Source organism: Porites lutea, chromosome 6, assembly GCF_958299795.1.
Source record: "Porites lutea chromosome 6, jaPorLute2.1, whole genome shotgun sequence".
NCBI lineage: Eukaryota > Metazoa > Cnidaria > Anthozoa > Scleractinia > Poritidae > Porites > Porites lutea.
Genome location: NC_133206.1, coordinates 21,620,475 through 21,645,622, shown reverse-complemented (window position 1 = coordinate 21,645,622; position 25,148 = coordinate 21,620,475). Strand labels below are relative to the sequence as shown.

The 25,148-nt window shown below is 40.1% G+C and overlaps 1 protein-coding gene and 1 long non-coding RNA gene across 2 annotated transcripts in view; both read right to left on the bottom strand.

Moving 5' to 3' along the window:
• LOC140941592 (uncharacterized) overlaps positions 1 to 3,286 on the bottom strand; it is a 9,516-nt gene extending 6,230 nt beyond the window's left edge. The window contains exon 1 of the long non-coding RNA XR_012166484.1: positions 3,226 to 3,286. This is a non-coding gene — a long non-coding RNA (uncharacterized lncRNA). The remainder of the gene's footprint in view (positions 1 to 3,225) is intronic.
• A 3,172-nt stretch (positions 3,287 to 6,458) lies between these two features.
• LOC140942247 (protein kinase C alpha type-like) lies at positions 6,459 to 12,173 on the bottom strand. The gene is made up of 9 exons (XM_073391209.1): positions 11,941 to 12,173; positions 11,425 to 11,550; positions 10,855 to 11,004; positions 10,129 to 10,223; positions 8,963 to 9,025; positions 8,257 to 8,404; positions 7,258 to 7,338; positions 7,011 to 7,133; positions 6,459 to 6,597 (listed from the first exon to the last, which is right to left on the bottom strand). The coding sequence occupies exons 2-9, from the start codon at positions 11,449 to 11,451 to the stop codon at positions 6,466 to 6,468; spliced, it is 819 nt and encodes a 272-aa protein (XP_073247310.1). The 5' UTR covers positions 11,452 to 11,550; positions 11,941 to 12,173; the 3' UTR covers positions 6,459 to 6,465.
• Between the last annotated feature and the right edge of the window lie 12,975 nt (positions 12,174 to 25,148).

Genomic DNA, 25,148 nt, shown 5'->3' with positions numbered 1-25,148 from the left:
AGTGTCCATTGTGAAAGTGCACAATACTTACATTCCCTCCCCTTTTTTGCTTATTTGCTTCGATTCCTAATAACTTGAACCTTTTTTGATTTCTCTAAAAGGTTTGAGTTATTGGGGGTTGACTGTATTTAATTTACTAAATTGACCAATCAGAGCTCCTGAACAGATTCCGGCAGGGTGTAGAAGAAAGTCAGTTTTACAGCTTGCCATTTGGGCAAGCTGTTGTTAGTATGTACCAGCCCAAAAGTTATTTTAACTAGCCCAATGATGAGCAAGGTTGATAACAGTTCTTTTGTGATTAGAATTCCCTAAATATTTCACTTGCCAGGTGGGCAAGTTAAGGACAGAATTCACTAGCCCTATAGTAAAATCCACTAGCCCAAGGCTATTGGACACGCCATATGAAGAAACATACTATTATGGACCCAGTCTGAGATTTGTTTCCGTTTTACATGAGAACGGTACAGTCTCAGACCAGGAAGAAAGTAACTTGTGTCGGGCTAGCAACCAACATGAAGTCAGACCGGTCTGAGTTCATTTTTAGGCCGCTCCCATGTAAACGCATGGAAAGAAATGTATGGAGACCGATATGAACTCATACCAGTTTGAGTTTGTCCCGGTCTCATGTAATTACCCCTTAAGTCATCAGTATGGCACTTCTGTTGTTGAGACGCAGACATCTCTCCCGCGAAACGTACCTAGCGGCGAGATAGAGGCACCGAGAAATGGCTGTATTCGCAGGCTACCCCCATGGGGTTACTCCCAACCCTACCCTTTAGAAGCCCTTAAAATTAATGCTACTGGGGGAAACTGTATCATATAAATATAATCTTTGGACAACCGTTGTGTTAAACAATATGCTATAATGCACCGCAAGTGTAACAAGTACACGGGCATGCACATTAATACGTGCCGGTGAAAATTGTTGGGGTAAAAAACAACTTCGATTCCTATCAAAACGTCAGTAAGAAAAGAAACAAACAAGGTAACAAAAGACTGTTGAATTAAATTATTTCCTCTTAAAGCATGCAAAATAATGGCTACAAATCTTGATGTCGAAAAATACAAAAACATCCTAGTAGGGACCTACGTCGCGTCATCTTTGAATTCTATGTTTGTTCCCAGTAGCCGAAATTAACACACGGTCGCCAAATGTTGCGCACAAATTGGTCGAGTTGTCGAGAGGTTGGGGAGGGGGGAGGGGGGAGGGGGGTATTTTTGCGGCTTTTTGTGATAGCTGGAAAACCCTAGAAAAGATGGCCCAACCAAGTCATCCTTGCCTTAAACCCGGCCTACACAACAGACAAATTTTTTTCTTGTCTTTTCCTTCCTCTCGACTCACGTGTCTTGCCCTTGCTCGCGCCCCAAACCCCGTCTGACCGCCAGACAATACAGCATGTCCATTGGCTGGAGTCTTTGTTATTAATATCTATTTGCAAAAAGTGTCCTTCGCAGCCATTTAAGTCAATTATTTAACATATTATTCGCTGACTGTCCTAACTGGTACACAATTCAGGCCAATTAAGAGAGTGGGTAGAGAACCGTAGATTTTACTGCTTCCAGAAAATTGTAAATGTTATGTAACCCTCATCTGGTGGCATGTTAAATGCATAGCATGTCAAAATTGTGCAATCCGTCCCATTAACTGAAGCATATATTTTTTTTGCAGTATTGCCCGTTTCCCCCAGCACCTCTACTGGTTGGTAGCTCTCTGATAGAAAAGGTTTCCTGTTACAAGCTTTTAGGGGTTCACTTGTCCGATAACTTAACATGGAACGAGCATGTCACTCATATTGTAAAGAAAGGGAGTAAGCGGTTATATGCAATACGCGCCTTTAATAAGTGCGGACTAACTGATAGGCAGCTTATTCTTGTCTATTGTAGTATCATCAGGTCTGTTTTAGAGTATGCGAGTCCCGCTTGGGCTGGCCTCACGCAATACTTAAGTGATCAAATTGAATCAAAAGAGGGCGCTAAAAATTATTTTCCCTTCTCTGTGCTATGAGGACGCGCTTAAGAAATCAGGCTTAATTTTGCTGCGCCAAAGGAGGGAGGATGTGTGCATAACATTTCTCAAGCAAAGTTACTCTAAAAACATTAATGCAGTTATAAGCAGGGTGGGCCTGATTGTGTGGGATGGGTAAAAATTTAGTATCTTCTTCCGAACTGCTACGAAGCTTGGTGCCGCGAGTTGTGCACACAAGACCGTATGCCCTTAGAACAGGAGAATCTGTTTCTGTGCCTGCCTCCTCAAGAACTAACAGATTTGGAAATTTTTGCACCATCAAATACCAGAATCACGTTTAAAATAGCGAAATGTGATATGTCTTAACATTAACAGTTATATTTACGTGTCATAATTCCAAGGTATTTTTATATAATTAATGACCCGCCTTGTAATTCAGTTTATGCTGCAAAAAGGTTGAATAAATGATCATCATCATTATTATTATTATCATATTCAATTGAAGCTACTTCCAAGTCTTGTCTACAGTTACTCATGACAGTGTTCTTATTTTGCTAAGAAAAAGCAAAAATGATGAAGCTATATGAAGAAACATGCTATTATGGACCCGGTCTGAGATCCGTTTCCATTTTACATGAGAACAGTACAGTCTCAGACCAGGAAGAAAGTAACTTGTGTCAGGTTAGTGACCAACATGCAGTCAGACCGGTCTGAGTTCATTTTTAGGCCGGTAAATGCATGGAAAGAAATGTATGGAGACCGATATGAACTCATACCAGTTTGAGTTTGTCCCGGTCTCATGTAATTACCCCTTAAGTCATCAGTATGGCACTTCTGTTGTTGAGACGCAGACGTCTCTCCCGCGAAACGTACCTAGCGGCGAGATAGAAGCACCGAGAAACGGCTGTATTCGCAGGCTACCCCGATGAGGTTACTCCCAACCCTACCCTTTAGAAGCCCTTAAGAAAACATTTCGGTTAAGAATAATATTGTCAAATTAGAACAGTTTAATGCTACTGGGGGAAACTATATCATATAAATATAATCTTTGGACTACCGCTGGGTTAAACAATATGCTATAATGCACCGCACGTGTAACAAGTATACAGGCAGGCACATTCATACGCGCCGCTGAAAATTGTTGGGGTAAAAAACAACTTCCTATCAAAACGTCAGTAAGAAAAGAAACAAAAAGGGTAACAAAAGACTGTTGAATTAAATTATTTCCTCTTAAATCATGCAAAATGATGGCTACAAACCTTGATGTCGAAAAATGCAAAAACATCCTGGAAGGGACCTGCGCCGCGCCATCTTTGAATTTTATGTTTGTTCCCAGTAGCCGAAATAAACACGCGGTCGCCAAATGTTGCGGACAACTGCAGAAAATGCTTCCCCCTTTTTTGCGGCTTTTTGTGATAGCTGGAAAACCCTAGAAAAGATGGCCCAACCAAGCCATCCTTGCCTTAAACCCAGCCTACACAACAGACAAATTTTTTTTTGTCTTTTCCTTCCTCTCGACTCGCGTGTCTCGTTGCCTGCGTGCAGACGTCTCCTATTCCTTGTTGGGCGTGCAACAAAGGAAATAGCAGACGTCTGCAGGCAGGCAAGGTGTCTCACCCTTGCTCGCGCCCCAAACCCCGTCTGACCGCCAGACGATACATGTCCACTGGCTGGAGTCTTTGTTATTAATGTCTATTTGCAAAAAGTATCCTTCGCAGCCATTTTTGTCTCCTGAATGAAGGTTGGTACTGTCAACCAATTAAACATTTTATTTTATTAACTGGGCTGCCTGTGACGAGCCCAGTTCATAAAATACTTTGGTTTTTTTCCCTGGGGACGGGGTAGGGGCTATTAGGAGCTTAAGCAACGACGACGGCGACGGCAACAAGAACAGCAAAAAGCCAGCAAAAAGCAGTAGGCTTATATTAGCCAAACAAAAACAAAAGACCGGGGCCCGGTTCCTGAAAGGCCGATTAGCGCTAATGGGGGTTAAAATTTTGTCCCACTCTTTGTATTTACCTTTCTATGCAATGCTTAGAGTAAGATTTTGTGTTATCATTTCTGTTTTTCGAAGTAAAGACACAACAGCATTTTGTAAGCTCGAGTAACATGGTCTTGGACAAGAAAACCATGCTTAAAATTTGGCTTAATCCCGGATTAAAGTTAATCATCTTTCAAGGAACCGGGCCCAGATATCTCAATCTTACAACTTTCAATATCCTCTAAACTGCAGCAGTGTTTTTCTTTATGTAGTAGTCGGGCTTCCTCTTGCAGCCTTCCCATGTGTAGAAAATAGGCAGCAATGTTATCCCGTCTTGCGTTGGAGAGTTCAGTATCAAATAAAACATCATTCTACAATCCTGGACAAATGTCCTTGAGACAGTAAAAGCATGTCAGCAGTCCTATGTGATTCACAAGTAACCGCGTTCGCAAAAAGAGTGCTGACCCAATTCAATGTTGGACGATCAAAGAAATTGTGGGTCAGTATAATGGTAATTTTTTCAATACTGTCCGGGGGGTGGGGAAGGAACTGAGGAGGTGCATTGTTAGTCGCGCGCTAACTTTTTTTTTTGTCTGGCGTGTGTTGAAATTAAAAGCTCCATTTAAAAGATCTGTACAGCTGTGCCAAAACTTTCGTCTATGATTGTAAAATCTTCTGTTCTCGTTTTAGTATGGTAGTGGTCACCTTTTCTAAACTACCATATATAGCTTACTATTTGTAACATTTTCCTTCCAGGAGATATTTTTCTTCTAATAAAAGACAACACCAAACTAGTAAAAAAGTAAAGAATACTAATACCATACGAACAAAGGATGTGAGGAAAGCGTTAAAAACACACTGTTGTAAGGAAAAGCGTTGAAAAAAAAAACAGCCAGGGCTAAGCAAGACCATGCAAAGTATGTAAAGGGAGATGTCTTACGAAGAGCAATGTCTTCTGCTGAGGTGCAAAACTTAATTATCCTTAGTTGAGTGTTACAAGAGATCCATGGCGTCCAGAATCGATCGTCTGGGTTTTAGATCTGGTCAGCAATTTTTGGAAAATTTCAAGATCTTTCCGGCACGATTTCAAGGCGGTAAGATATTTCAAATGTAAGTTCTTGCAGGAAGGATTTTGAAAATTCAGGATCTTGCCAGTAACATTAAGAAAAGTTCAAGTTCTTGCCAGCAAGATTTCAAGATTGGAGGCATAATTTCGCCATATTCAAATTGCGCTTTCGTTAGCTGACATTCTCTCTTGCTGACACATAGTAGCTTAGATTCGTCAAGTGCCCAAACGCTGTTCGCTAGTAAAATCGAAGAACACACCGAAACTGTCGCCTTTAGGGTGTTAGCTGGGTGTTTTAGGAGAACGGATTATAAACAGAGGGACTTATACCCGAGGGGGCTTTAATAATCGGAAAGGAAAAAAATATTTCCAAAGAAGCTATAGAAGTGCTTTTAATCAAAGTACTTTTTGCATCAACTGGATTTTTATGAAGCTTTAAAACATAACTAAAGTTGTGAATCGTTTAGGGAACAACGGAAAGTGACCTGAAAAAAGAAACAAACGACTATCGGACACAAATTGAAAAGCCTTTATTTTACAAACGTCGTTGTCTTGGCGAACAACACACAACACTGATCATCATGTAAAAATGTCTTGTTTCCAGTACTGATCATAATTCCAGACCTTGAAGAAAAACAACAAGGGTAAGTTTTAAAAACCCCTGGCATTACAACAGTACAGTAGGAAATAAAAGGCACGACATAAACATTTTGGGTTCTCCGCGATCTACTCTCGTGTCCTGTCCGACTATGATGGTGCCTGCTATATACGGGTTTTCTGCACAACAAATAAACGACACTGAGAAGGTTTTAAAGGCTTATGGGAATAGCAAATGACTCAGTGTTTTCTGTAAATTATCTGTTCGGAGAAGCAAATATTTCCTAGAATTTTCTCTTACTTAAAGACGGATAAACATTTCGAGATGACCGTTCTAATCAAGTACAATTTGCGAAGCTCAGCTAATAAATTCCCTAAGTTTAATGTTTCACATTTCACTGCCTGCCAGGTTAGGCTATTTTTCGTAGAAAAAGGAAACCTAAAATTTTCGGATTCAAAACGTAAACTGTGATGAAGAAAGGAATCAGAAAAATTATCACTTTCGTAATACGTTAACTTTTATCTAAGATTTCCAAAGGCCTTGTAATTTCGAAAAGATTCAATTTCCCCTAGGATGACCAAAGAAATGCAAATGTGATAGAGCCGCTTTGAATGCATTTCTAGAGATCCAAAAGTACCCTGGGTAGCCTAAAAAGTGTTTCTAATGTATGTAGGAGGAAACCTTCGTTAACTGCCCCTCTGAAATCAAGAGCTTAAGACCTAGTGACGACGAGTGTTTGAGACAAATCAATGACCACACCCTGCATTGTCGGGGATCGGAAGGAAAAAGCAAGGGTAAACCCGAGCTTTTTTAAACATTCTGTTTAACGATATTGAGGAAACAAACCTTATTTTTTAAGGTGGGCGGTCGAGTTCCAACGCCTCCAGTCTGTTCCAGTCAAAGCCGTGAAAGAAAGCATGATCTCTGATGCAGGGGTAATCGCCTCCTTTATACCCGAGACGGTCTTGCGGATATTTCTCTAGTAACTGAAAACATCCAAAAAAGGGGATATGTCTTATAATATCGGTATTTAGATCTATTTACTCTCAACTCAGAGATCTTTGTTTATTGAAATGCTATGTTTTTATGCTACTTCGTAACAGAAGTCAACGTTGACCTAGTTTTAGTAGTCTAGTCATATTTGTACTTCACTCATTCGAACATAAAAAAGATTTCTCTAGCCTTCAATATACCTGAATCCTAAAAACGGTAACCCTTTCTGGCGGAGCCTCCCCGTATAATCCGTCATGGGGATTACCCCGGGGGAAGCAAGTCAATCTTTGGATTTTTTCACTAAGTCTTGCCTCTATTGTTATCGACTGGCATAAATAATTTTGGTACATGTAAAAAATGAAGGGAATATAACATTTCATGTATGATTTATGTATTTGACACTTACGTGTAGGAATAATTCAGTGGCGTCAATGGACAGCTCAGACATTGTTACTTTGTCCGGTTTCTGTGGGTAGTGATGTACGATCAAATCAAATAACTCATCCTCCGATTCAGCATCAAACGGCATCTAAAATGTAAACACAAAGCATAACATTGTCAACTAAGTAGGTTACCATCATCATAGTCTAAGTTCAGTTTCACCTTTTTCGTGTTAAGAACAAAATAACTGAAATAACATTTGAAATACAAACCATTCCAGTAAGCATCGTAAACACCATGACTCCAAGAGCCCACCAATCCACACTTGCGTCGTATGGGTCAAGTAAAATAATCTGCAACAAATAACACCTTGCACTAAGCTACCATCAGCACGATAAGATGTTATTCCATGAAAACAAGCCGATCTTCTCCTAAGCAAAAGATCTTACTACGAGGTTTTCGATTTTTTAGTGAGTGGATCATGTCGTGTATTGTTAGCTTTGTGGAAACTGAACATGCAGCTCCTCCTTCTTCCAGTGTAGGTAACATTAGTATATATGTTACAGGTCAAAATTATATCCAGGTTAAAATTATTTGACGTAGGTTAGTTCTCTATTTCCTTTGTTTCCTAGCCCTAATTATTCATGAACTAGGGCGGGATACAAAGAAAATTGAGATTTAACCAAGCTATGTCAAATCAAAATTAACCTGAAACCTAATTTGACCTGTAACATATATATCTCGTACAAGAAAACACCATATTTAATAGCCTGTATAAACATTTGTTTTAGCGTTAATTATCAGCACTGATTCAGTAAGTAAACAACAGAAACTACCCTAACAGAATATAATTTGGCTGTCCTTGTTAGAACCCTGTTAAATTTTCCAAGGGATATATTGGATGGTGGTTCTGAAATGGATCCTAGATATGGGATAAAATAGATATTGACCAAGTAGATACACAAGAAACTGATTTAGACACTTGGTTCACAGGGCTTAAGGGGGCATTATTGTTTGTTTTTTGGGAGATGATGTTGATTAGGGTAGAATAGGCGTACCAGTTAGTCCACTAATGGGATCAGAGGCACCTTGTTATGGCGGTGGACTCTCTGGTAATTGTCTACTAATTATTCACTTCATATTTTAATTTTTTAACAACCCCAAAATCCAATAATTTCCCATTTTCCCAAAAGTTTAAACATCTTCCCCCCTAAATAATGCTTTTAACCATACTCGTCCCCCTTAACTAACGCTACAGTTCCATTGTTTACCTCAGGAGCCATGTAACGAGGTGTCCCGATAATTTCTGCGTTGTTAATCTTTTCCTGTTTAACTGGATCGATGATAGCGGACAACCCAAAATCACTGATTTTGATGTCTCCTTTTTTGGTCAGCAAAATGTTTTCAGGTTTCAAGTCCCTGTCATACGATAAAAACAAATTGCACAAATATTCAAGACATTGATTTATAAGTAAACTGAGCCAAAAGCCGGGTGCGACATAATCTTCGAGGAAAAGGGACAAATAGCTGCATCATTCGTATAAAGGTAACTTTCTTCACCCATGCGAGGACTATACAGAACGCTGAGCCCTGTCACTCTCTCCTCCGCAAAGGCTCCCGGTGGGTATCCCAACAAAATAGCAATAATGGAAAAATACAAAGCGTGCGGGGAACGATGGGAAGAGGGAAAAGTGGGAGCGAGGCCTTCCTTCTCTCTTTCCCCTTCCCATCGTCCACCGCTCACTTTCTGTTTCCCTCTCCCCAGTCCTCCCTACGATACCAAGAGGCCTCTTCGGAGGAGACAGGCCCTGTCATGGTAGACAATGATCTAGCAAACGATTACCTACTTTGTACAGTCAGGTGATTTACGGCTGAGAAGGTCCGACGGTCTCAATTCATTGCTTTTTTTATCTTTGCCAAGCTATCGAAATCACCCATCAAGTGTGGATTTCAGCTAGTTTTCAAATTTCTACTCACCTGTGTATTACACCTTTTTGGTGTAGAAATTGCAAGCCGGTAATGATTTCAGCTGTGTAAAACCTAAAATAAACGACGAGTAATAGGATGTTTTAGGTAAAACATGTATGTATACTACGTCTCACTACTGAGCAAGATTAAATGAGCTCCATGGACCATCTAGGTAGGTCACCCTTAATTTTTGAAGATTAATCTTTAAAATCTAGAGGTCTAAACGAAATTTAGGAACCTTAAATGGATGAAACTGTGTCAATTTTAACTGTATTATCAGGATTAAAGGGTCCTCATATTATACACTTGCTCAAATTTTTCCTGAATTCCATTCATGAGTTTGGTTTAGCCTGGGAGGAGAAACAATATTTCGTCCTTAGTCTCATACACAGCCGTTTTTGTTTCGATTTTCACACAACGGGAACGCAAAACAAACTGCATAGGATACTACTTCCTCCCTACTTCTGCCCCTCTAAAATATGTTGACTCCTTCACCAGACTAAAACGAACCCATCCAATTGGTTTCCCTGCTAGCAGAGGTCTCTCCTTTCTCTCATTTTTGCCTCGCCGTGAGAGACCTCTGCTAGCAGGGAACCAATTGGTATGGAATTGAAAAAAAAGTAGGCGAGTGTAAAATATGAGGAGCCCATACCACTGATAATAAAAACTGACCATATTTTCGTCCATTTAAGGTTCCAAAAATGTGTTTAGACCTCTGGTTAAATTCCTCTACGAAAATTAGGCGTGGTCCACAGGGGTAGTCCATGGACCGGGTTCACGAAGCGGTCCATCGGATTGGTCCATAGGTGGTACATTTTTTGTATACGTCCGCGTATGTGAGGTGAAGGCGTGAAGTTTCTATCACTTTTTTTGACAGAATTTTTTTGTTTACTGGTTTTTGCATCCTCAGTTTAATTTTAAGGTTACATGTATTGGGTAGAACTCAATTGATAGAACCAGTCGTTATTAAACGATGAGTCAGTCAAGAATAATTTACGATGATTTCGACCCAGTACTAATGGAACGTGTCTTACTGAAGCGTTATTGGGTATTCGGTTTAAAGCAAAACTTGACCAAATGTGTTACATTCTGTTGTGTTTTCTTTTATTGTGACGTTTGTTATAGACTGTTTTCTTAACAGTTGCTCGAAAACTTTTATATGGAAGTATGATTACCTCGTTCGATTTTCGCTGAGCCATCCATTCTCATCCAATTCAGTGAAAAGGTCTCCTCCTTCAACGAACTCTAGTATAATGAAATGGCCAGGGTACTATAATATGAAAATGCAAAGAAGCTATTAGTTGACCCATAACATACTATTTTCTTTTTGGCTTATAGTGAACAAAATTGAGAAAGATAATGAGGCACAGAGAGAAACGTCCAGTGGAGCCGATAAAGGTAAAAAGTAAAGGCGCACACGAGCCAAAGACCCACACGGTCGGAGCTTATACCGGTTTCCGTAGCATGAAGCAAGCCTAGGAGTATTGCCACTCCCCCCTAGATGGGATGCTAGTCCATCGCAGGGTTACCCCCCAGCAGTATGTCGCCGGTACCCACTTATACACCTGGGTGAAAAGAAACAAAATGGGGTTAAGTTTCTTGTCTTGGGAAACAACGCGACTGGCGAGGCTTGAACCTCGGACCTTCAGATCCAGAGTTTGAGGTGTTAAACGCTCGGCCACAAACGTCTCAATCAAGTCTTATAGCACAGGTATAATTCATAATCTTTCGGAGGGTTTGTAGTCCCCTGTTTTCCTGCAAGTTCGTCAAGATGTCGGAATGCTTTAAATGTAATTGGCCGGCCATTTTTTCCACATCTACGGGCGGGCGGGCGGGTTTCGGCGTTTATAGCGGGGGTAAAAGGAGGAAAAATGTTTGTGCAATTTTTAAAAGTATCATACCGGGTTCTCAACTTCTTCACAAAGTCTTGTTATGAAAGGACTGGACGAGGCTAGGCTCAATACTTTCTCTTCCACACTGCTTGGGTCAGGTTCAATTATCTGCTTTACCGCGTATGGCCTCTTGGTGCGACGGTCCTCACAAAGACGAACCTATAAAAAGATTGACAGATATATTTACAAACCCGGTGGGTTTCCAAAGAACGTCATATTACTTCCCGACCCGAAAAAATAGCCCCAGATATCATCCACTTGTTGGAGAAAGAAGGAATTCTACACAGTGTGTATATCATATTCACCTTTAATCGCTTATTTGTTAATTAAAAGAGCGTACACTTAGCAAAAACGAAAGTAAACAAAGCCTTTCAACTTCTTTAAAAGAGTTTTGAAATTAATAAATAGATAATGACTTATTTAAGTAATTAATCAAATAATTGATAAATCGCTAGGTTTTGACCACGAGATACTCGCCACTGTAGCGCGGTGATCCGCCGAAAATTGCTCTAAATTTTGTGAAAATTAATATTACGAATTGTTTGTGATTATTGTTTGATTCTTATGACAGTCTCTCACCTTCCCAAACGCTCCCTCACCAATCATCTTGATGGCTTTAAGTTTATACAGTGAGATCGACTTTCTTTGTTTCTTTGTCTTAATCTTGTCTAACTGCTCTTCTGATCTTCTACGTTTAACGGGGCACTAGTCAATCAAGATGAATGAAATAAGTTATAAATCAGACTATGAAATGAGTGTTGAACAGGACTTGGCGTTTTGCTATATATAACTTGAAAGTGACGGTAGTTTTGTAAACGAAACTTCAAAATGGGAGAGAATAGATTTATAACTGATATCGACTGCTTTAATAATTATTTTATTTACTTTCTGGCGTTTTATTTGTTTACATGGACCGTCAAGTTCCAAAAACCTCAAAAAATTAAAGAAAAAAATCAGTGTTTCTAAGCCTTATTGCAGACAAGCCCACACACAGTCAATAATCCAATAGGAGGGAGTTAATGAATGGCACAAAAACTTGTTTGCAAGAATAACTTAAAGTGGGTTGTTCCTAACATGCAGTAAACAAAAGCTTACTTTTTGACTTTCCTGTTCTATTTTCACTGGCGCTTTTTCCGTTAATTCTGGAATTTTAATTTCACCCGTTGCAACTTCTCTGATAATAAAAATAGACACAACACAATTAGCTACAGATCATATTTCATCTAAAATAGCTTTAAGTTTCGCATACAAAATTTGATGCACTAGAAATGTCTTGTAATCTCACTGACAAAGTAAAAACCCTGGAAAATTTAATTCGGTTATCAGTTATTTGCTTGCGTGAGGCAGCACGCGCGCGCACTCTGTTTCACGCCCCAGCTAGCCTCGTCACCAGGTCAGTTCGCGCTATCCAAATAAAACGAGGAGCCTTGGAAAGGAGCGCGATCTTCCGACGACTGGGAACGAGTCTGCGACTCAGCTGCTGACCAAAGTGAAGGCAGGCTCTTACAAACACTGCGTTCCTTTAGGTCAGCACCAAGATTATTACAAACGGTTACCATGGACGATTTTTTTTTGTTTTCGAAAACAGACAACTTACAGTAAATACCAAAAAGTAAAAAATTACCGAAAGTTGCACGATCTTTTTGACCCAAAATACAAGTTTCTAAATACTGCTTCAGGAATAGTTCTCCTTCTTCTGTTTAAATGTTTTAGTAGCTTGTCCTCGTTACATTATCCTTTTATTGAAACTGATCAACAGGCGCCTCGTCTCAGTTGGCCTTGAAACTGCTTTTAACTCTAATCGCGAAAAAAGGATTCTTTGTCTTCAAAAGAAAAGCGAGAAGATACTTTCTTACCTTTTTCCACTACATTTTCCTTTAAAATACTGAAAAACGCTTTGTAACATGTAAAAGGAAAAAACGAAGGGCCCTATAACTGGACCCTTCATCGCTGATCTGTACGTAGCATTCAACGAATGATCTGCATACTGAAAGATCCAACTCTGTTCTTTGAAATGGCGTCATAATAGACATTTACCGCGCGCGAGCAAAAGAAGTTCTGTTCCAAAGCTGACGAACGGAAAACGTTTACTTCATTTTGTGAGCGTACTTATTACGTAAGGTCTTTAGTTTTTTCCCCAACAAAAACTCCCTAACCCTTTCCTCTTCTTACCTGTGTCTTGTAATCTCATTGACAAAGTGTAAAGGTCTTATGCACAGCAGAGGGGTGGTGAGGTACGGCAGTCTTAATCCGGTAGGGCAAACTGGGCCGGAAAAAAGTTAGCGCTGCTGTGAAGTCAGTGCGTCTTGTTTTCAGCAGCCTCTCAGCACCCTGCCGCTGAGGACGTTTCTTTATGGGCACGATCGCTTGCAGAACGTTCTTAGTGGCCGGGAGCGATGAGAGGGCGGTTGTTTCCTGTCACGCTTGCAAGTAACAGCTGTTTGCCTCTTTCCTGTGGGAAGTTTTTGATTGAGTCATCTTTGATTTAGTCATCTTTCTTGACAGCGGACGCTGTAAGGACCTCGAGTAGCGAGAGTCCGTTATGGCGGGAGTTTATTTCAGCCAAATGTCTGGCCGGGGTGTTCAAAGCGGGGTTAAGATAACCCAGGGTTAGTGCGAAATATACCGGAATTGATGATTGGATGCTCTAAAAGTAGAGGGAAAATTATCCAAGAAAATGCATGCTTTTAAACAAAAGAGGGAGAATCCAGGGTCTGGGTTAACGCTAATCGGCCATTCAAACAACTGGGCCCTGGGTTAAAATTTATCCGAGGGTTAGCGCTGATCGGCTTTCCAGCAACTGGGTCTTGTAATATAGTTTCGCTTGAGATTTACCTGCTGTCCATATTATTGGGGTGTCCACGAGGCCAGAGTCGGGGCTGCGGCCGTATTTCAAAATCTTTGAACTTTGGTTTGGTCTCCCACGGGGCTCCATCATGTGTCCACTGATGATTTGAAAGCAGTGCCTGCAAATAGGCTAGAGCAGATAAATGCACTTAAACAATGAGCAAAGCATTGGCATGGTCAGTGCTCGTAAAGTCTCTCCTAATTGGTCGCAGGAAACAATGACATGTCATTCTTCCAATATTGTTTTAGTATTGTTTAGTGGTTAGGCACCATAGGTGACTTCTCTTCCGAGCAGATGCTACATGCCCATTGGCATTATTAACTTCAGCAATTGAAGACTCGCTTCTTTTTGTACACAGGACTCTGAATAAAACAATGAACGTTTCCAACCAATCCTCTCTGCAGGTTCAAAAAAGGAAAGGAGAATTCGTCGTCGTATGTCCACGTCCTCCATAAAACAGGGAGCTTAAGCAATAACGACAGTGATGGCTACGAAAACGTCACTTAAAACTTGAAAAATGAAGTCACGCTGCTTCAAACGCTATCTCGCTTATTCTATCTCATTCAATTCGTCAAATGTTGGCTGTTTTTTCTGGATTTGAATGCTAAAAGACTGTATCAAAGTTCAGGAAAAGAAAAAGAAAGTCGTTGTCTTGTGTGTACTTCCTCCACAAAATGTGAAATTGGGCAGTTTAAAGTCGTAGTTGGCAGTTACGGCGAAGAAATGTAAAAAAAGGCGTGATGCACGCGGAAAGTTGTTGTTTTGCTTATCGAAACCTATCGCCCCGTGTAACATTATCTTTACTCTTTTTAAACTTAGATATTTTTCTTATGAATTCAACTGCAAGAGAGTTCGCCTACATGAAACATAGTGACCGAGTTTGGGATAATCGCGCTGAAGTTTCATAGATCGCAACGTCACTTTTCAAGCCGACGTTTTCGTGGCCGTCCGCGACACCGCCTCGTGGTATCTTAACGGCTGCCTATAGTCTTTGCTTACCAGGGTGGCCTAGAAACGGAAAACCAATTTGTTGTTTTGTCCTAATTTTTCTCTGATTTCTTGTCTTTATTTCTGTCCGACTTTTTGTACGTTTTTTTAACTCCTTTTTCTTGTCCGATTTCAGGGCCGTTTACATGTTTTATTTCTTGTCTGAATTTTTCTGTCTTATTTCTTGTTCGATTTCATTTTTTATTTCATGTCCGATTTCATGACCTTTTCCTTGTCCTATTTGACGTCCGATTTTTTGTCCGACTTTTTGCTCGTTTTCTTGCCTGATTTCTTTTCCGTTTTTTTTGTCCGATTTCATGTCCTACTTCTTCTCCCATTTGATCTTGTCCGCTTTCATGTCTGTTTTTTTCTTTGCCTTTTCCGAGTTCTTGTCCGATTTTTTTTACAGGCGGCCCAAACTCTGTGGGAGTTCGTTGACTTTAAATTTATCAGAGAATGTATTAAAATAAACAAAATACGTCCTAAATTCCATTTTTTGGCAAAAATAGAAATAAAAATGACTTACCTTGTATTTTTTTCTTGTGTTTTACTGTCTCTTCGCTTCTAGAGCCATTTGGAAGCAGTTTTATCGACGTTTAAGATTTTGAGTTGTAGCAGAAGTTTATAAACCCGAAAACCCCAGCATGGTCCTATATAAACAGATAAGGGGAAGTTAGAAGCTTCGCAGGGGGAGGGGGAGAGGGGGTTATATGCTTCTGATTGTACTAACAATAAGAAAAATGGGCTTCTTGTCCTGTTTTTTGTCTGAGTTCCTGCCAAAGTTTTTGTCTGATTTTTGTCTGTGTTACTTTCGGAATTCTAATCTAAATGTTTGTCCGATTTCTTGTCTGATTTCCTGTTAGTTTCATGTCCGTTTTTTTGTGAGATTCCTCGTTCGTCTTGTCCTTTTTTGTAGGGCGTCTAGAAAACGACGACCTACAAAAACGAAGTTGAACTGAAGTGAAAGTTAATAATAGTTTAATAGGCCATTACCCAGTTCCCCCGGGCCTATGTTTCAAAACGAGGGTAGGTGCTCAGCCTTTGATATGGAAATCATTTTTCATTCCCATGCAAATAAAACTCATTTTCACAAGAAAGGTTGTGCACCTAGCCTTATTTTGAAAGTGAAGGTTTTTGAAACTCGGAAATGGCCTATTAGACTACGAGTAGTCCCCAGTTTTCGCCGGGGATGGTAGAGCTAGCGAAACGCAAGCGCGCGTGAAAATCACCCCACGCGAGAAAGGCGAGACGCGTGATTTTCACGCGTGCTCGCGTTTCGCTAGCTCTACCATCCCTGAGGAAAAATTGGGACTTAAGTCACGCCAGCACGCGATTGGGGTAATCAAATTAACGGTTTTTTTTTAAATAAAAGTTAATTATTTTCTTAACTTTGCTGCGGTTATTACCATTATTTTCAATCTATTTTCGGTTAAAAGAGATTCAAGGAGAAAAAAGATCTTTTTTTTCTTAAGTCTCTGTATAGAGAAGAACATCAGGACTGTCTCTTAACCAACCGGGATAGGGAATGCTGGGACGTGAAAAAAGGAAAGCTGAGAAGTTTCCTTTCTATCCCGCTGTCCACTGCTGTAGAGGCGGAACAAGAGAAAATGAGCTAATTCTCTCTTTAGGAGGAAGCTGGTCGGCTAGTGTGAGGCCCTCTGTGCAGGAGTTTTGGAGTTTGATTCTTAGGTCCGACCTCAAGTCCCTGTTTCGACTTCTTTCCTTTCCGTTTAGCTTTAAGAAGCTTTACATACCCGTAAAACGGAGCACTGATGGAGAGAGGGAGACGGGGAGAGGGAGAGAGGCGAGAGAGGGGGAGAAGGGAAGAGGGGAGAGAGGGGGTGAGGGGGGATAGTAGGAAGAGGGGAAGAGGGGGAAGATGGGGTGAGGGGGGAGAGGGAGGGAGAGGGGGTGAGGGGGAGATGGGGGAGAGGGGAAAAAGGGAGAGAGGGTGAGGAGGACAGGAGAAGAGGGGGAAGAGGGGGTGAGGGGGAGAGGGTATTAAATGAGCGCACCTTTGATCTCAAATTGTCAGTTGAAGTATTGTTATGAGTTCCCGACGTTAAATAAGGACCTTTACCTTTTCCTTTACAATTCCCTCTCGACAATACCCATTTTTGACCGGATATTGTCAGTTAACCGACCAGTATTTAAAAGCCCGCTCAATCTTATGTAGCCAACCATAGCCCACAGGCAAGGAAAGCAGTATAGGGGGGTCACCCCTACTTAAATGGTCATGCAGTACGCCCCTGGGGTGGCACTTGCATCGTCTTACTTAGTTAAATTTGCTTAAATGTAATTTAACTAAGTTAACACGGGGGGTGACAACTATAACAAAGGCTGTTTGGGCAGTCCTATGAATAACTTTATGTCCTCCCGGAAATTTGGACGACCCTCCCGAATTTTTCGGTGGCATTCTCCATGTTTAATCTTTAACTTCCCAAAATTGTTTTAACAATTTAAATTTAAAATTTTAATTAGAGATTTTTTGCAGCTTCTTGTTAATTATGTAACTTGTGAATTATCTAACCTTAGTTATTTTTTCGTTTAGAGGAGTTGAACACTGAGGGTATCATGTTAACACAGAAAGACTGTCCAACTTAAGTATATAAAATCGTGGTGTTTTTTTAATCACCAACGAATCAGGCTAGCGATGAAGAAGCCAGCCACTATGGGGGTCTGGGGGCATGCTCCCCCAGAAAATTTTTGAAATCTTGGTGCTCTGAAACGCCATTTCTAGTGTTCTGACAGGACAAAGTCTGTCCAAATGTTGTCTAAATCAATTGTCATTTGTATGCTTATTTTTATTGGCGTGACTTCGCGTAGAAGTAGTCGATGTTATTTTATATTTTGTGCGGTTTTTGAAATTGTTCTGGATATCGCTTTCAGCTAAGTATACTGATAGTATGTACCTTGCACCGGCACGATTCTTGTGTCAATCCGCTGGGGATTGCACGTGGTCGATCGCACTCCAACTTCAAGCTATTTTAGTTGGAAACGTTGCTGATTGGTCTTTTTATATCATGGGGAGTCAAGCTGCTTTCAAGTGTCAAAATACATAAAATACAGCGTATACACAGGGTGCATATCACTGTATATATATTGTTTGATAACATATATTATCAAATCTTTGCTCAATGTCCCGAAAATATCTTATATTTCCCGAAAAATTTCCCAGGTTTCCCGATTCCCGGCAAAATCTCCGGATTCCTGGAATAGAGTACTAAAGTGTGACATCATAAAAATGAAATTTCTGAAATTATGGGATTTGTCAGGATATTCTGAAAGAACAATGTCTAAGAGGCCAACTTGCCAAAAATGAGCATTTGGGGACAAATTGTCCCTGAGAACGTAGCCCAGTTATGCTTACAAAACTCCATACAAACCCTTCTAAATTTTTTTGGGGTCGACCCAAAAAAAAATTAGAAGGGTTTGTATGGAGTTTTCTGAGTATAACTGGGCTACGATCTCAGAGACAATTTGCCCCGAAATGCTCATTTTTGGCAAGTAGGCCTCTTGGACATTGATCTTTCAGAATATCCTGACAAATCCCATAATTTCAGAAATTTCATTTTTATGACGTCATCACTTTAGTACTCTATAAATTTGTTTTTCTCCCGAAACAGCCCTTGTTAGAACTGTCACCCCCCGTAAGTTAACCACCACGAGCTTAGCGGTCAAGCGGTTCATAAGCTTAGCGGTCAAGCGGTTCACAAGCTTAGCGGTCAAGCGGTTCACAAGCTTAGAAGTTAAGCGGTCCACAAGTTTAGCGGTCCACAAATTAAGTGGTCAAGCGGTCCACAAGCTTAGCGGTCAAGCGACCCACGAGCTTAGCGGGTATCCAGCGGTCAATCCCATAAGTGCAGGCTCACATGGTTTGTGGTAGCTTTGTACACGGCTAGGATCTGCGAGTTCTTCGTCGAACGTTTGTGCAGTGCTCTGTGGAGCGGTTCATTTAGTGTCTTCACCCCTCTCATCCATGTTTTTCTTCCTTCCACTGTTTCATCAGTGTGACGGGTGCCTGGAATGGGGGCTTATGGCTGGGTTGCGGGGATTTGCCAGCCATAGGGGCAGTTTTGTCTCTAGGGGCTGGCTGGCCACAGTGGAAGCCCCTGGGTATCCCAGGCACCCACCTTCCACTTAAGCGAGCCAGTTGGTTAAACTGATTAAAGGTCACTGTGTTCATAACAACAGTACAACTGTATTGTGTATTTATGTGCTTATAAAATAATTCCATACATTTTCCTCCCTTTTAAATTAACGTTTAACATTTAGGCATTTTCTGTTATTTCCAAGAAGAGTTCAGGCTGCAGAAAGACATAAAATAGTATCTGCGATCCACAATAGCAAATCATGCTGATATGAGAGAGATTATGAGTCGCGTTTGTGGCAAACAGCAAACGTAAATTTCTGCCACGTCACCAAGTTTTCCATTCACTTGTCTTTGACAATTCTTTATTTGAACAAAAATATAAGTAGTTTCACGTTATTTTCATCCATAAGAATTGCTTTTGTTTCCATCTGCTCATTTTCTATTTTGAGAAAATTTTTCAACTTGGGTCTGCCGTTTGCTGTGAATCTAAATCTTTCTATTGACAAGCATTTGCTTCATTCAAAATAATGTCCACAATTTTTGCTAGAAATAAAGCTGCCGTCCCTACTCTATAAAAAAGAGGTGTTCATAAGGTGCGTCCACTATAGACACAAGTTAACTCTTCAGATGTGCAGTGACAATATAACCAAACCAAACTTGGAATAACACAAACTCTACAGGCACTATGTTAAATTAGCTTTTGTCACTTTTGTTCATCTCCATAGTAACGTTGCTTTAAAGTTCTATACTTGCGTAACATGTACAGTGCCTCAAGTTCCTTGATGACGTACTCTCCTCTAGCAATTAACATCTTGATTTTTTCTGGATCCGTTTCTTCTCTGTGTTTTATAAAAGCTCGTTTAAGTTTCGACTTGAAGTATTGCTCGCCTGCTGGATAATCTCTTCCAAGATACAATAACTGAAACGGCAAAAAATAAGCAAACAATTTTTTTATATACAATGTACTGGATAATATGCATACTGCGATTGGTTGTTACATGTACATGTACCTATGATCTGTGCTCAGACCTATGGTCTTGCAAAAAGCATTTAACAGATTACTTCGACTTGGGCAAGAATAACTTAGAAGACTAGTTTAGAGGACCTGATACAAAAACAAAATAGAAGAAAAAATGCGAAGAGGAGAGAACGATCAATAATTTACAGGCTTCACACTATTGCTGTTTAAGACATGACCATTTCTGAACATAGAAGGGTGTTGAAAGCCAAATAATACATGCTACAACCCTACCTCCCCCCCCCCCCGACTCCCACACACACACACTCATATTTGGGTTTCGTTTTTAATGTCCCAGTTTTTGAGGACAACGTTACCTTTAGGCAGAAATTATAGAAATAAGCGCCCCTTGTGAAGAAATAAGCCAGTTCTTTAAACATTAGTGCCCCCTCTAAACTTTGAAAATCAAATAAGTTCCCCCAACAACAGTAATTTGAGCCTTATGTCTGTATCTGATAAAACTTTTCTTTATTCTTTTCCATTCAACAAAATCTGAGGACTGAACTACCAACAGCTTATAAAATTTCTTACCTGCTTATAGAGATGTTTCACAGCAAATCTCAAGTTATTAGGACTTGTCATTCTAGAGTCCACACATCAGGTCTATAACACAAGGGAAATATTATTTTGCAGAACCAGTACATTAAAGGTCACATCAAGTAACAATTAACGTACAGTCAAACCCTGCATTATATTATGGACAGTTTGTTTTGTCCCTGGCAAAAGAAAGCCATCACATTTTCTCTTAATTCAACCCATTTAATACAGACACCCTGTTAATACAGACACTTTCTATGGCCTTCTCAGTGTTTGTATTAACAGGTTTTGACTGTACCTGTTATGTTCCAATGATATCGCCTCTCTTAGAATACATTACTTCACTGTATAAACCCCAAGTAATGTTTCATACACAGTTGAAAATCTAAAGTTCCAGAAAATCTCCATACTCCCCACAGAAGGGGTTGGAAATAAAATGTATAGGTTTAAAAGTGCTTTATAGTACTTTGACTGAAAGAGCTCTAGACTACTGTTTTGAAACAGTACATGTAGGTGGTAGACTAGGAGTGGCCACTGGCTAGGAAGTGCGGGCAAACATGTGGATTTTATACCTTGGAGATCTGATTGATGAAAACTACTCTTATAACTGTGTAGGTGAATCAGAGAAAGCCCTTTTAGTTTCAGTGTCAACAAAAGGAATCACTGTCAATCATGAAAACTGGATTGAACAACACAGTACACAAGACTCATATTTTTTCAACGATTTTATTCATAGTTGCTTAGACACAATTAGCCTGTGAATGGTGAGGAGCGAGGAGAGACGGCTGTATTTGCCAGCAATGATACATTAAAACAGTAATGTGTGATACTGTTAGTAATGCGCATATACAGTCATGACTGCATGAAGCCTTATTATTCGTTCAAACATACAATCTGTGTTCAATGACTGAAGGTTGGTGATACATGTATGCAATAGAAAATAAAGAAACAGCTTAAATTACCACTGGAATTTAAAGCTCATTGAAGCTTTTGGATGACAAGCGATGTAACATGCTTGGAAACGGCTGACAAGTGACTTAACATGCTTGGAAATGTATAAATATATAAAAACCATGCACTGCGGTGAAACCTGAATTAACTTAAGGTGATGCGATTTCTAGACTTTGCTAAGACTCGTATCTTACTGAAAACTTGTGCTGCACTTAACTGAGATCAGGCTCTATGTTCATTTTCCTGGGTAAATAGATTCCACTCTGGCAAGGCGAATCGAAAAGTCTCCCATTTAGTATTAATAGTACTTGTGTCCTTGAATTACGTGTGCTTGCGAATTGAATGTAATAATAATTGTTGCATCTCTTGCATGTGCATTCACATGATTACCGTGACATCAAATGGACCTTAAACTTAACACCAGGGCCTTCGCAGCCACAAACCATGCATACTAGTTGGTACAACATGGGCATCCTAAGAATGTGGACAGATTCGGGAAAAACCTCGCTATACAGTAAAAGAGTGCCGCTGACCAAGAATAGGCTGCAGCTCCTCTTGTCGCCTGCAATTATGAGTACGAGAGAGTAAAGATAGTGTGGTGGTGTGTGTGACAACTCTCTTCCCACTAATATGGCCCAGGTGCAAGTCCTGGGGGTAGTGCCATACATGCAAGTTGGTTGAATTTGTTGTTGGTTCTTGCCTTCTTGCTCTGAGAGGTTTTCATTATGGTGCTCCAGTTTTCCTCTCCCCTCAAACGCCAACATTTCAAATACTGATTCTTTCCAGAATGGTAGACAAAGAACCACCGTAGGAGAAAAACAGGTTTGTGCAAATATTGCAAGCAGGCAACACTGCAACCAAGCAACTACATATAAGGGTCACAAGGAGCCCCTGCTAAACTGACCAAATGCTAACTAAAGCAATGGCAGAAGGGAAACTACTGGCTAGCATTGGCTGTCTATTATTCTTTTCAGCGGCAAAACAATGATAGTACAAGTATTCAAGGACATATTTTTCCCTAACAAAGAAAAAAAACCTGATATTTACTGAAACTACATGTAGTCAGATCAATGCCAGATAGCACTTCATTTGCAGCCACTTCCTGTTCTTTCTAAAGCAAAATTGCATTCATGTCTTAAGTTAAAGCTGGTCTCATGGGTGTTGCTTGCTTCAGAAGATTCACTTGATGATTATTGCTTGTTATCGATTACTATCGATTCCTAACGATTATTATCGATTTTATTTATAGATGATAATCGATAAAGAATTTCTTCCGTGATTTCGATTTCTATCAGTTTCCAAAATCAATTGTTATTAATCGGCAGATTAAATTGATTAATATTGATTGATTTCTGATATTGATTTTTATTGATTAACTACCTCTTGGGTTTTTTTCTTATTAAAACACAGGCGGCCCAGACGTAGTATGTGTCACTGAATGAATGTATTAACATTCACATGGACAAATTAATGCGATGAGTCGTCGAAACTCCAATGAACTAAAATAGTCCAAAAGTCAAAATATAACAAAACAAAGCTAAGATACCTTTAACTGAACATATCCTTGTCTTTCCTAGCCAGTTAAAGTGGCATTTTGTTGAGTTTTGCAATTGTAGGTACTATCCACTAAAGAAAAATAATTAAAGGCTGGCTAAAAAACAAACAGACCATCTCCACGCGCCTTCACACGAAGCGCTATAAATTTGAGAATAATCAACGAATCCGCTCCAAATAACCATCGGCTAATCTGCAGGTAACGTGTGCTCCTGCTTCTGGCTCGCTTGCTCCACAAAACCCATCGCAACTGCACAATAATTGCTCGCTCATCAACAACCACTGTTGACCTTTATGCTTTGATATGACCGCAAACAACCAGGTTTAATACGCGACGTGAACATTCAAGCTTAGCGACCGCATTTGCGCAACAATGCAGCACTTGCTATGGGAGGGATGGTACTATTGCTTCCAGGTCAATCAATCGGGAAAATAATATTGAAGCCCTTGTAATTTTTAAAAAGATCCAATTTTCCCAAGGAGCACCGAACAGGTACGAATCTTATAGCGGAGCTAAAAAAAATGAGCGGCAGTGGAAAAAGTGAACAAGAACATGTACCACATTTTCTTCATAAAAAGTGAAAACCAGGAAGTTTTCTGGACGTTTCATGTTGCATTCATGCAAATCAACGGCAAGTTTGAGGCAAGGAAATGTACAAGAAAGTGTGCTGCAATTTATTAGACCTATTGTTGTTTTTCACAGTTCTGGTCAAGGGCATCCAACTTTCAATTTTCACATTTCACTCACCGGGTTAGGCTATTTTTCGTAGAGAGTAAAATGGAATCCTAAAATTTTCGGATTCAAAAATGTGATGAAAGAAGGTATCTGAAAAATTATCTCCTTCATAATACGTTAAATTGCATCTAAAATTTTCGGGAAAATAATTCTGAATTCCTCGTAATTTCGAAAAGACTCAAGTTCCTCTAGAATGGCCGAACACTGAGATGCAAATTTTATAGCGCCAATTAGAATGCATTTCTATAGAGCTAAAAGTACTTTATGAATAGCTACAGAAGTGTTTTCAATTGAAAGTATTTGAGGAAACAGTCGTTGGGTGGCCCTGTCTCGTTGCCTTCTCCGCTTAGCATTACACGATATATTTTATATTTAGTATGAGCAAACTATAAATCATTAGCTTCGCTTTTAGCCCTCCTGACTAAATTTATGTAAGTGCTGTTTAGAATGCATTTTTCGATCAAAAGTACTCTGGACAGCCTTAAATGTGTTTTCAATGCATTTAGGGGGAAATCATCGTTGGGTGCCCCTGAGTTTTGAGAATAATAATAATAATAAAAAAAGATATCGCGCACATAAATTTTACTTTACGATATCTTCAGCTGTATCTTCTATTCAGCTGCATAGCGGGGGCCAGATTTTGCCTTTTTCCTGGGCGGAAAATTCTCGTCCTCCTTCACCAGTTTGGACAACATATTATGGAGTAAGACGTTGTTAATCTAAGCAAATAAGTCTGGTAGAGTCAAGAACCTATGAAAGCAGCTGGACGAACAATGTGACAGCAGCTGAGACAGCGAACGTTAGAAGAATTGCAACTTGAAAACCAGGGCTGCCCTGTTGAAAACTTACGGATGGTCCCGCGATCGCCTTTTGTTTTCTGGTCAAAACTAACGCAGCGAACCTTCGGTCAGTCGATTGACCTAGAAGCAATAGTACCATCCCTCCCATAGCAAGTGCTGCACTGTTGCGCGAACGCGGTCGCTAAGCTTGAATATTCACGTCGCGTATTAAACCTGGTCGTTTGCGGTCATATCGAAGCGTAAAGGTCAACAGTGGTTGTTGATGAGCGAGCAATTATTGTGCAGTTGCCATGGATTTTGTGGAGCAAGCGAGCCAGAAGCAGGAGCACACGTTACCTGCAGATTAGCCGATGGTTATTTGGAGCAGATTCGTCGATTATTCTCGAATTTATAGCGCTTCGTGTGAAGGAGCGTGGAGATGGTCTGTTTGTTTTGTAGCCAGCCTTTAATTTTTCTTTAGTGGATTGTGCCTACAATTGCAAAACTCAACAAAATGCCACTTTAACCGGCCAGGAAAGACAAGGATATGTTCAGTTAAAGGTATCTTAGCTTTGTTTTGTTATATTTTGACTTTTAGACTATTTTAGTCCATGGGAGTTTCGACGACTCATCGCATTAATTTGTCCATGTGGATATTAATATATTCATTCAGTGACACATACTACGTCTGGGCCGCCTGTGATTAAAACTACTTTTTCCTTTTCTCATTTTCATAGTTGTCATGGTTTCTCAAGCTCGCTGATAGCACTGTCATCCAAAACAATATTTTCAATAAACAA

Excerpts from the sequence above, each read along its gene's own strand:
- LOC140942247 (XM_073391209.1), bottom strand. The coding sequence starts at position 11,451 with ATGATTGGTGAGGGAGCGTTTGGGAAG. Across the intron at positions 8,405-8,962 it reads CAAAAAGGTGTAATACACAG|GGACTTGAAACCTGAAAACA; the intron begins GTGAGTAGAAAT and ends ATCGTATGACAG. Across the intron at positions 7,339-8,256 it reads CTCGTTACATGGCTCCTGAG|ATTATTTTACTTGACCCATA; the intron begins GTAAACAATGGA and ends TATTTGTTGCAG.